The 11,960-nt window shown below is 38.7% G+C and overlaps 4 protein-coding genes across 4 annotated transcripts; 1 reads left to right on the plus strand and 3 right to left on the minus strand.

Moving 5' to 3' along the window:
- Window positions 1-363: 363 nt before the first annotated feature.
- On the plus strand, window positions 364-3,315 carry LOC107040216 (probable splicing factor, arginine/serine-rich 7). Its single transcript, XM_015260185.1, has 3 exons — window positions 364-517; window positions 598-935; window positions 1,439-3,315. The coding sequence occupies exons 2-3, from the start codon at window positions 614-616 to the stop codon at window positions 2,665-2,667; spliced, it is 1,551 nt and encodes a 516-aa protein (XP_015115671.1). The 5' UTR covers window positions 364-517; window positions 598-613; the 3' UTR covers window positions 2,668-3,315.
- LOC107040214 (dual oxidase maturation factor 1) lies at window positions 2,709-4,935 on the minus strand. The gene is made up of 9 exons (XM_015260182.2): window positions 4,698-4,935; window positions 4,578-4,635; window positions 4,256-4,492; window positions 4,035-4,188; window positions 3,564-3,775; window positions 3,360-3,476; window positions 3,188-3,288; window positions 2,980-3,101; window positions 2,709-2,917 (listed from the first exon to the last, which is right to left on the minus strand). The coding sequence occupies exons 1-9, from the start codon at window positions 4,851-4,853 to the stop codon at window positions 2,848-2,850; spliced, it is 1,227 nt and encodes a 408-aa protein (XP_015115668.1). The 5' UTR covers window positions 4,854-4,935; the 3' UTR covers window positions 2,709-2,847.
- A 433-nt stretch (window positions 4,936-5,368) lies between these two features.
- On the minus strand, window positions 5,369-8,166 carry LOC107040291 (protein tramtrack, beta isoform). The gene is made up of 5 exons (XM_015260319.1): window positions 7,788-8,166; window positions 7,477-7,722; window positions 7,238-7,414; window positions 6,172-6,661; window positions 5,369-5,856 (listed from the first exon to the last, which is right to left on the minus strand). The coding sequence occupies exons 2-5, from the start codon at window positions 7,657-7,659 to the stop codon at window positions 5,465-5,467; spliced, it is 1,242 nt and encodes a 413-aa protein (XP_015115805.1). The 5' UTR covers window positions 7,660-7,722; window positions 7,788-8,166; the 3' UTR covers window positions 5,369-5,464.
- A 279-nt stretch (window positions 8,167-8,445) lies between these two features.
- On the minus strand, window positions 8,446-11,846 carry LOC107040292 (NEDD4 family-interacting protein 1-like). Its single transcript, XM_015260320.1, has 6 exons — window positions 11,670-11,846; window positions 11,087-11,221; window positions 10,478-10,618; window positions 10,301-10,418; window positions 9,756-9,941; window positions 8,446-9,674 (listed from the first exon to the last, which is right to left on the minus strand). Exons 1-6 carry the CDS (start codon window positions 11,670-11,672, stop codon window positions 9,571-9,573), a joined length of 687 nt encoding a protein of 228 aa, XP_015115806.1. The 5' UTR covers window positions 11,673-11,846; the 3' UTR covers window positions 8,446-9,570.
- Between the last annotated feature and the right edge of the window lie 114 nt (window positions 11,847-11,960).

An 11,960-nucleotide genomic window follows, 5' to 3' on the forward strand; every position in this document is an offset into this window, starting at 1 on the left:
AGAATTATTTCAACCATTTTACCCTTGATTTTCGGATAAAATCCGGAGACGAACGGCAAAGCCTCAGGACTTGTTGGCCATTTTTGATGTGCGCAAAGATGTTGCGCAAGGATTTTCCCGCTTACGCTTGATCGCTGTCGCGGGGTGGGGGTCCTTTGAACAATTTCAGATGGACACATTCTGTTTTGAAGAAGTTCTCTCTAGAAAAATGGGGACAATACGGGAGGCGGTCGAACAAATTGGCCAGTAAATTTCTAGTAACCATTGCCAATCTCTAGTTACAAAATTTGAAATACACTAGAATGCACTATACTGTACTGTACTGTAACCAGTCCTCGGCGGAACACACCCTGTACAAACGAGCCCCCTCCACTCCGCACCTTGCTGCTGAATCGTACACACAAGCGTCGCATCACAACGTTATTCCGCAAAATTCCAAAAAACCTTAAAAATGTGCCCGTAACACCTAAAAATGTGTACTCCATTGAAGAATCTTTCGCTAGTGCATTGAATAGTGGTAAAAAACATCAATTGATACTGTGCAAAAATCCCTCCGGTTGATCGGTGTGGAACCTAACCTCTGATTGTTTATCCCAGAGCACGAATCGTCGAAATGGCGGTTGGAACAACCAAAGTCGTCCAAGTGACGAACATCGCACCCCAGGCCACCAAGGACCAGATGCAGACACTGTTTGGTTACCTGGGGAAGATTGAGGACATTCGGCTGTATCCAACCATCCGGGACGTTGCTGTACCAGTTCAGTCCAGAATTTGCTACATTAAATTTCATGATCACGGGTCAGTTGCTGTTGCCCAACACATGACTAATACCGTGTTCATTGACAGGGCTCTGATTGTCATTCCTTATCAGAATGGAGATATTCCTGATGAACAGAGGGCACTGGAGCTCACTAATAATGGCACTGTCGTTCCAGGTTTGTTGACAAAAAAACATTTTCTCTTATTACACACGATAATTCTCTTCTTTTTTCTTTAGTTTTATTCTAAACTCAAAAATGTTGTGTCGTAGGATATTGTCAAGACATTTTCCTCATTGAGACACGTGAAAACTCTTTATTATTGAATTTTCATTGCCTTGTTTAGGATTAAATCAGGGATTGGCATCAATCATTAGATTATTAATGTTGAGAGAAGTTGCATCTTAAAATAATTAAGGTTTACTTATCTTCATCGAAATTTGAAAAATAATAAAATGGTCGAAATAGTCGAAATATTTAAAATTTACGATTAACTGCCTTTCAATTCATACTAACAAATAATGAAAATAAGTAATAAACTCAAATAGATTTTCAGCATCAAGTGTCATCTTCAAGTTGATGACATAAAGAAAAAGCTCACAATATAGTTCCTAAGGTCTATTGCACATGAATGTCTCACTGAAACCCACAAAAAACTGCAAATTAAATTTCTCCTCCAGGTTTATACCCATCCGAGCCGAAGCTACCTCCCAACGTGGTGAACTCGATCGAGGGAATCCCTCCAAACCACGTGATAATGACAATGGACCCCAAACTGGAATCAAACGGTCTGCCCCCGTACCCGAACCTGCCAGGTCACCTGGACAGTCGCAGAATCGAGGAGATTCGTCGTACCCTGGTGGTGGCGAACCTGGACTCGTCAGTCTCAGTCGATCAGCTCCTGGAGTTCTTCGTCTCCAACGGCGTGGAGATAAAATACCTCCGTCTGTGCACCAGAGACTCTGACACAGACCATTACGCCCTGATGGAGCTCAACGAGCAGTCCCAGGTGGTGAATGCCCTGCTGCTGAACGGGAAAATGCTGGCTGATAAGCCGATTAAATTGTACCACTCGACCCAGGCGATAGCCAAGCCCGAGGCCAAGAGTAACGAGGCAGCTCAGAAGGAGATCGAGGAGGCAATGTCGAGGGTTAAAGAGGCCCACAACCTGATATCCGCAACAATTGACCCAATGATCGGGATGTTAGCCAAGGACAAGAGGAGCAGAAGTGGCTCTCGAGGGAGGAAAACGAGGTCGAGGTCACGTGGACGCAGCCGAAGGTCTCGATCGAGGAAAAGATCGAGATCCAGGCACAGGAGATCACGCTCTCGACATCGTCATCGCTCCAGGTCACGCTCCAAGCGCTCTCGATCGAAGGAGCATCGACGCAAGTCACCCTCCAGACGCAGGAGTACCTCCAGGGTAAGGCACAGGTCGAGATCCAGATCCAGGAGCTCGAGGTCCCGCAGAACTAGATCGAGATCGAGGGATCGAAAGAAGAAGTCGCCGAGGAGAAAGTCCAGGTCGAGATCCAGGAGCAAGAGATCGAAATCCAAGTCGAGAAAGAGGTCTAGGTCCAGATCCAAGACGAGATCTTCCAAGTCCAAGTACTCGGAGAAGTCGAGGGACAGGGACAGAGATAGGGATAAGGAGAGGAGGAGCAAGGATAAATCCGAGAGCAATGGCAGGAAGAGCCATGAGAAGGACAGGGATAGAGATAGGGATAGGGAGAGGGACAGAGACAGGGATAGAGACAGAGATAGGGATCGGGATCGGGACAGGGAGAAGAGCGAGAGGAAAAAGGAGAGACGCGATAAGGAGAAGGACAGAAGGTCTGAAGAGAATCCTGGGACCTCACGTGCTGGATCTGATTATAGCGATGGCAAGGACAAAAATGACGACAATTGAGGGACAATATTTGACACGAGAAGAAAAATCACTAGAACTCCTCAGTTCTACCTTGATATATATTGGACAATGCAAAAATACAGAATGAAAAAAATGATGTGAACCCCTCACGTAATGCAGTCCGAAAGAATTTGATTAAATAGTAGAGTTCAATTCTCTTCCCTGGATGAGTCCGTCGAATTACTCCATGTTCTGTCGACGAGGAAGCAGCAGGGGCTTCTCTTCACTTTCCATTGCGTGGTTCGAGTGTCTGCAGATGTAAAATATTTCCATCAAACTATTTTCTCCTTCGTTTAAACTGGAGAAACTCACCCAGGATCCATTACATTGTAGTAATAAACGTCGTCATAGTGAGGTATCTTCACAGGAATGTAACCCACACGGAGTAGATCCTTCTGCGCCCTTTTAGCTGTTGACCGACGTTTCAGCAGTACCTTGTGAATTTGATATCAAATTAAGAAAACATTATGTGCATGAGAATGTGTGCAGTTGAAGGGACATTTGTGCTGAGTTAATTTACCAATCCGTCGTCTTTATCAGGAAAATTTTTTGACATTCTGCCAAGTTCCATCGATCCATCTTTATTATTTCTATCTCTCATGTAATCCAACTCATTTGCTCCTATAAAACATTCAATGACATTGTGAATATTGTGTTGTATTTTATTTATAGGATATTCTCACTTCACTTACGAACAACGTATTCGTCGTATTGATCCAGAATATTTATCCCTAGGAAATTTGAGAGAGTGTTGGGATATCTGAGGTCCATTACTATCAGAATTGCTGCAATTATCAGGCATAAAATACCTGGAGAAAATAATTCATTACATCAATTTATGATTTATGTTTTATGATTCATTAAAATTTAGTGATGAACTTGATGAGGAGTTGTACCTCCGGAGAGTGTCACCCAAAAAGAGAATCCATAGGACGTTCTCAGTGTTCCCCCTTCGAATGGAATAGCCAGTGGAATTGGATTTCGTACAAATGCCCAAATGACACAGCTCAAAAGCTCTAGGAAGCCTGCCAAAGCCGTGAAATATGCTGCGTATCTCCCTACCGAGTGCAGGAAGATGTTCGCGAGGATCCAAGCTGGTAACGCTGCCCTGGAGCATTAATAAACCCAGATATTGAATCTATGCATTATCCCAGGGCTGTTATTCGGTCACCTCAGATATATTTAAGGAGTAAATTACATGGAAAGAAAAATCTTGTGTACTATCCACTCACTTTCATGAGCTCTATATACAGCGAATAAATAATTAATTAACAATGCACAAGTTAAAAATAATAATAACCCTGGGATGATATAGAAATTTATTGAATTGTTTGTCTCTGCAATTTTTCAAATCATGAGTAACATACCAGAGTAAGATATGACAGTACCACCCAGCAGTCCTATAGAACCTCCCAAATCTTATATTTTCTCCATCGAGAATGAAATAGTCCACGACCCAGATGATGGGGATTGGAGTGCCTCTCCTCTGTGCTTCTCTGAAAGTCCTCTGTAAATGTCCGGCTAATGAAAAAAGCAAGGAATTATTAAGTAATTCGATGAATTGAACAGTTGGCTGGGAGACAGTTACAATTAGGTCCGAATCCGAATCTCCCTTGGTCCCATGTCCACGGGAATCTCTCGTTATAATTAATAGTCTCTCCAGCGAGTGGAGTATTCGGCTCAGTGTCAGCTCTCAATGTCACATTTATGGAACGCAGACCAATTTTAATTCCTATCGCCGCATCAATCTCGGTTTTTTCACCGGCTCTGTAGGGGGTTTTCGTCTGAATGTGACTGACCTCCCACTCCTGCCCATAATTCGATACTAAAACGATTTCAAAGCTGAAGGATTCGAAATTTTCATAAATTCATGAGCTTAAATTACGTGATTAACTATCTGGGGATCTTACTCATTAATGAACAACCAATTAGAATGCTAAATCCGACCTTGACGAATGAACAGAGACTCTGAAAAAATACTCAGGAAAAGTCGTGATAATCCTTTGATAATTGTCTTGGGCATGTCTCACCTTCTTCCTGCTGTATCCAAGGGTAACAATTAAACTAGTCACTGCTAGAACCACAAATACAAATAGAATTGCCACTTCATCGAGATCGACAGTAACAGGGGATCTATTATCCCCGAACATGGTGGGAAATCCCTCGTTTCTGAGTAACCCAAACATTTTTCAATCTTACACAATTCTCCTCTCTTCATAAACTGCCAAAATCACTAGATTGCTTGTACTAAAATTGGGAGAGGCTGTATTCAGGGACTTGTACACCCTGAATAATTCCTTATCACTTCGAGCTTCCGTTTTAGTCATGAAAAGTAGGAGGAAAGGATAACTCGAATGGCGGGGGAATGCGATCGAATGATTAGATGTAATTAAAGGAAAAAAATTTAATCAAACAATTCCCACTCATTATCTATCAAGATAATTCAATATTTAACATTAATTTAGGTCGGATTTCCTGGATAGGGGCTAGTAGGGTAAAGTGGACACTTGATTTTTTTTTCAATGTCGACAGCTCATTTAATTTTCAATGAAATAATTTTTTTTAAGGATAGACTCCTTTTTTTCAATTGATCAATTTATTCCTGAGTTATGATTTTTTTTTTAATGTTTGAAGTGTCCATTTTGCCATCGTAGTACAGAGGGAAATTGACTGGAATTGATGGAATGAATAGAGAAAAAAATTTACAAGTTCATAACAATTATATTTATAATACTCTACAACCATAAAATGTAATAAAACGAAAAAAATCTCATACACATAATGTTGCGGACGAATCTCAGTTGCTGGGTACGAGTGGCTTGTTGTGCTTGGAGCGTTTGGTGTTGTGGTAGAGATACGAGTGAACACGAAGGCTGTTGCTGTTCTTGTACTTGTTCCCGCAGAGCTTGCACGTCAGGCTCTCGAGGGGACCGTGAATGTACCTCACGTGGAGTTTAAGATTTTCCTTCCTCGTGAAGTGCCTCAAACACCAGGGACATGAGTACATCCTCACGACTTTTCCCCTCTCGACTCTGAGCGTCGGTCCGAGCTCAGAGATAACTCGAAGGGTTGTTTCCAAGGGGAGGGTACTGTGGGGAATTCCTTTCACTGTTCGGCGACCTTTTGACGATTTTGGCTGGGATGAGTCGTAGGGGAAGGTTTTTGAATAATTCCCGTCGTCTTGATGACCTGATAATTGAATAGGATTTTTGTTAAGGAGATCCAAACAGTTTTCAATTTTTAATAATCAAATTTGTTCATTGTTGCATTCAGGTCTTAAACTCTCAAAAAACATTAGACAAATGGAAAAGAGAGAAAAAACAAATTATTCAGGCGAAAACTGATGTTCACACAGTTTTATCTGCAGAAACAATGTCATGTTCATGTTCAAACATGAATTCATGTCTAATTAATTGATATCTGGATGCAATATTTTTTTGTTTCCCAAAGAACATTCGAAACTATTTTCGTTAAAATCACATTGACATTGATATCAATAATTACCAGGTGGCTCCTCCCCATAATCTGACTGATAAGAACTGCCCTCAACTGGTGTTTGCCTGTCATTCTCCAAATTCCCTGACGTAACACCTGAGGTCGACGAACCCATTCCATATCTGTAATCCAATGGTTTGTCCTTAGGCATTTGATGGGTATCAGAGGTGAAATCTAATGGTTCAACATCAGCACTGGGTATTCTCTCAACGCTCATGTAATTCTCGTTGAACATCGATTGTATCGCTGGTACATCAGTTTCCGATTTGAGGTGACTTTCCGGGGACATTTGTAATGTAACACTGGAAGACGTTGGAATTTCTGATGAGTTGCTCGATGGAAGATCAGTCTGTGAAGAGCTGGGGTGATCGAAGGGCCGTGGAAACTCCTCCAGAAGGTCGTCTGGTGACTCTGCAGGCTCTGGCATTTCCTCGTCCTTTTCAGATTTCAATTTCTTCTCGAGGAGTTCACAAGATTGTTCGTCTGGCTCTTCTGTGTTCTAGAATCATAGAAGTTATCTGATGAAACGATGACAACTCAGTTATAGTAATACTTGATAAAATTCTTAATGCCTTAATTTTGCTTACGGCTAATTTTGTTTGATTTTTGGGGAGATTTTTTTATGACAACGATAGTGATTAGAATTTAATGGAAAATGACAATCCAATGATAGTAATACTTGGAGATTTTCAAAATTACCTTAAACAAAAGTTGAAGGTTTTTCAAATTTCAGTGGAAATTTTTTATGCAGAGCAAAATGAGATTAGTGGAAAAAGCATATATATAAAATCGTTCGAAGGATGATGATGATGCAGGGACTTTTAATGGATTAATTTTGCATGAAGATAATTTTTGGAAAGATTTTTTATGTGAGACAAAGTCAAATCTACAAAAAAAGTTTCATGATAAAGACAGTGATGAGAATTTAATGGACAATGACAATCTAGTGATAACACTTGGAAAATTCCTAGATTTTCTTAAACAAAGCTTAAACATTTTTGAAATTTTAAGGACAATTTTACAAAAACAATAATGAAATAATAATAATTGAGATATCGTTTGGAATAATAATCACCTCATTTTTGTCCTTAGTTAGTCCCTTAATTTGCAGTGTCTCAGCGACTTTCAAGAAGCTCGAAATATCCTCCTGCTTGATATTCACTTCTCCCTGGTACATAAACTGCAGCATTGCATACAAATCCCGATAATTAACATCCTTGAGTATAACAATGGGATGTTTACAGTTGTTCCCCTACGAAAATAAAATGAACACTCAATTCTCAAAGACAGCCCTAATTATTCTTAAAAGAATACCTTGAATAAATCTCTGAAGTATGTGCTGCACACAGACAAAATTAATTTGTGTGCCCTGAGTATTTTTCCCTCAGCAGCCAACGTGACATCCACAAGATGTTCATCAGACAGCAGTGAGTACAAACCAGACGATAAATTCGTTGGAAAACTGTTCCATACGAGGGAAAATTGTTCACCAGCCATTGTTGGTATTAATTTCAACAGAAATTAATTGACAATTGCTCTCGAAGAACTCTTAATGACAGCCTGAAAATATAAATACGCAGTTTGATGGAAAAATCACCAGTAAATTGAATTTCTATTATAATTACCTCTATATTATCTAACAATAGAAATCACCCACTCCTTTTCACTCTGTTCAATTGGAATGAAGGTAAACACTATAACAGATTTTCAACAATTGTAATAACATTCGACTAGGAAAACAAATGATATCACTGATTAATAATTATCATTGTTAATCGTCAACGATTTAACAATAAAAAATAATAGTTCTGTTCAACGTTTTCAAGGCTTTTTCACACATTTATTTCATTGAATTTATTATAACCATCAATCTTGTTATTTGATTCATGTTTTGAGGTATAATCGGGCATAATGCATAACTGCACCATGAATCATGCTCACATACGAGGTAATTTTTTATTTACTGCGGCGGATATATCATATGCGTGCTTGATATTCAAGGGGCAGAGGGGATGAAAATGGTGAACTAGCGACGCCACTCGACAAGAATTTCAATTGACCCTATCATTTAAATTTCAATTAACACTCCACTTTCAACAGTGGAATTTATTTTATTTTCCCAACTAAATATTAATAATATTGATATTTCCTGATATCCTCTTTCATGTTCAAAAGAATACAATTTATGACGGAATTTATGATGAGATAGGAAAAAACATTCATAAAAAATGCATAAAGAAATTTACATTCTAATTCGTACGTTTGAAATGATAAAAAATGTGGTTTCATTATTGGAATTGATTTATTGCAATAACCTGCATCACAAAAAATAATGACAATTTACATCACCTTCACATATATTTCAGATTAAAATACAAGTTTTCATGATCTCATAGCAATAATGCATTTCAATTGAAAATTAATGGAGATTAATAGGTAGAAAATTCTAAATGCTCCATCTTGGGATTTTACTGTGAGGTGCGAATTATTAATTAAAAAACTGTTTGTTCAATGATTTTTCACCAGTTCAAGAGTTCTTAACTATTGAGCCAGTTACGTCTGTTTTTAATTAAAAACAAAAATCCATGTGTATAAATAAAACTGGGAAAATAATCCAATATGTACGAATCGATATTGGAGTTACTCAAAACCTCGGTGAAATTCTAGTTACTTTACATTTTGTTTTTTTTTCCATTCCCTAATGGTTAATCGTACTTATCACGCACTCTCTCGAATATTAATTCGACAGACACATTCTACAATTAATATATTACTGATTTATCCCTTTATCCTTCGTAATTTAATTCCATAAACGACGAGTATTACGTGATTACTAGGTGCGTAAAATTTATTCAGCCGAAATGAGCACCTCACACATTAAAAACAGCAACAGACGTTCCTCAGAACGAAGCCCAAAAAGTAATAATTACAATAATAAAATTTGAAAAAATAAAATTCCACATGTTTAATTACAAATTTACAAATTAAAAAAAAAGTTGAAGCACGCAGTGTTTCATCAAGCATTAAATAATTTTAGGTTTGTTTAAACTAACAATTACGTCGTGCATAATTTCATTTCAACCCTTTGGACACATTTTGGACTCTTGTACTTCGATGAATAATTTTTAAATCGTTAAAAAATTTGTTATCGTTTCGTTTCAAATCTCATTGTAAGCTTTTTTTCATCACTTCCTCTTTTTATTACATTTGTATAATATAGTCTATCAAGTAATATTGTTTATGGGTGGTTTTTTGGTTGTCTTCTGTTATTATAACGTGCAAGTAACCCGATTAGAAATGCTAGGCAGTCTAGAGTGCCAGTGGGTTGGTTTCATTCAGTATTTGCTCTTTTTTGTATTGCGATGGAGGAGAAAATTTCATTATTCTCTCTCTTCACTCTCTCTAGTTTCAATAGAAAAAGAGCAAACGCTCTTGAGCACTGCCAGACAGCAATTTCCACCCACGTTTGATGTTCAAGTACTGGGTGATTGCGCGTAAGCAAATGAGAATTCCTGAAATAATAGAATGTGAATAAAAATGAACGATTGGGGTCCCTTTCTGGACACAGTTGGATGCATTTAAGGATGACTTACCCAATGCCATGATCAACCACCACAGCCACGAGTTAGCACGCGATGCCAGGTCTGTTGAATGCTTAACTATCAGTGTCCATTTAGTCAGAGAAAGTCCAAAACCAGCTAGAGCTCCATATCGTGCGGCAATTGTGTGGCAGAAACACATTGACACCAGGAAACCAATCCAGTTGAAGAGGAATGCAACTGAATGGTTGAAGAAATAAATATTGGAATTATTTGTTGAAAGTTTAAGGCGATTTTGACTATTGGCCAGTTTTTAATGAATATCTCTATATGTGAGGGAGATAGCAACATTTTGGTTATGACCTTTTTTGTAGCCCTCAATTCGCTCTATAAAAAAGGTCATTACAAAAATTACGTTATCTCCCTTAGATTCGGAAATATGAACCATTTTATGGCTTCGCCACTGAATTAAATAAACAAAGGTCGGAATTCATTACAAAATCGAACAAAAAAAAATATTTAGTCGAACAAACAAACATTAAAATCACATGTGCAATTCTAAAAACGAAGTGCTCTTGACATAAAAGAATTTCTTTTACCCAAAAAAGCTGTAAAGAATATGAAATCAGTCCCAAGCAATCCACTCTCTGGATCCCCCTCGGTAGCACTGGGGTCTATGGCCAAAATGGTCAATGGCTGTTGGGCTCTGAGGCCACTCTGAATTTTACAAAATTAATTAATCAGTTGCTTGATCGTTTCGTCGTAACGATACGCACCAAATTCATGGAAGAAGGAATGGGTTCTCCCTGTAGGGTCTTCTCACGTTGTACCTCTTCGTAACTTGGTAATTTAGTTGCAAGCTCGTATGGTGGAGGGGCTGAGAAATCCAGTTTCGGAGGTGGGAGATCGTCATCGCTCTGACAACGGTAGAGAATCAATTAGCATAAACTATTCATTGATATAACTTCAATAAAATTTTTGCAATGGAACAAATTAAATTAGATTTGGGTGATAATTAATTCCATTTGTAGTTGACAACATTTTCAAGGAAAGATAATAAGATGGTTGATTAATTTTAATTATAAAATAACTATAAGATATGAAGATAATTGCGTGTTCAAATAGACTTAATTCCACTTATTTCCCTTTTCAAGCTTAAATCCCTTCAAAGAATAATAAAATGAAATATTCATAGCGAAAGAAATATCAAATTTTTGTTTTGTCATTCAATGGTGAAGTGATAAAACGTAACAAGTTAAATTCTTGACATCTTTTCACAACATCACTAGATACGAAGATAATCCCCTGTCCAAACAGACTGAACTCCCCTCACTCCCCCTCCTAAATTTAAACCTCTCCAAGAAACTTGGAAAAAAATTATTTACCAACGACAAAACATTCATGTGTCGACTGGAAGCTCCTGAGTGTCCTGGCTCTTCACTAGGTAATTCCACAGTCAAACTGGGAAGTACAACCGACGAGGACGCGCCATTCTGGACGACGTCGTTGCTGATATGCGACTGAACAGAAACAAATAATGCCTGAGTCATTGTTTACACTCGACGATTCCAGGGGCATTGAGAGGTGCTAATAACCCTCAATGACATCTCCAAACGCCTCTCAAACATTCACATGTGATTGAGCAGTGGACTGTGACAACTCATGACATCACAGACCAGTCGATTATGTCGTGGGTGTATTAGATCATTTGTTTTCTTGGCACTCGCATTCGTTATGTGTATTGTGGCTCCGAAAATATCGGAAAAATATTGGCGAAATGAACCGAAGAAAAGTGTCAACTGGGGGCTTTTACCGAGGAATATCCAAGTGATAGTGACTTGGTGCCCTTCAAGAGTGACTGGAGGGTAAAGGGAATAAAGTTTCCACTGGAGAAATGTCAATTTCACGCACTCACGGTGAAGGGAATGCTTTAAACCTCGAGGATCCATGATTTTTTCATCTACTCACCATTTTCCCCTCTCAAAAGTCCCAGAAGTTGTCCGCACAATCGTAGAATTCAACAATAATCCAGGAACAGATGCAAACACTCCCTCGACCGAAATTTATTATATCTTAATGAAACAGAGTTTTCCCACAATCGATGGCTGAGCTGACAGCTGGTAAATTGCTCCAGACGTGAATGATTCCGATCGTCTAGACTCACCGAGTCCCACAATCCTGCTTTATCGACTGCTATTCCACGACCAGTTGCTCCAAAATAACCTCCAGAATTATGAAATAATTCTGGAAATGAAAAGC

This window comes from Diachasma alloeum, unplaced genomic scaffold, assembly GCF_001412515.2.
Source record: "Diachasma alloeum isolate Michigan unplaced genomic scaffold, Dall2.0 Dall_scaffold_00326, whole genome shotgun sequence".
Lineage (NCBI taxonomy): Eukaryota > Metazoa > Arthropoda > Insecta > Hymenoptera > Braconidae > Diachasma > Diachasma alloeum.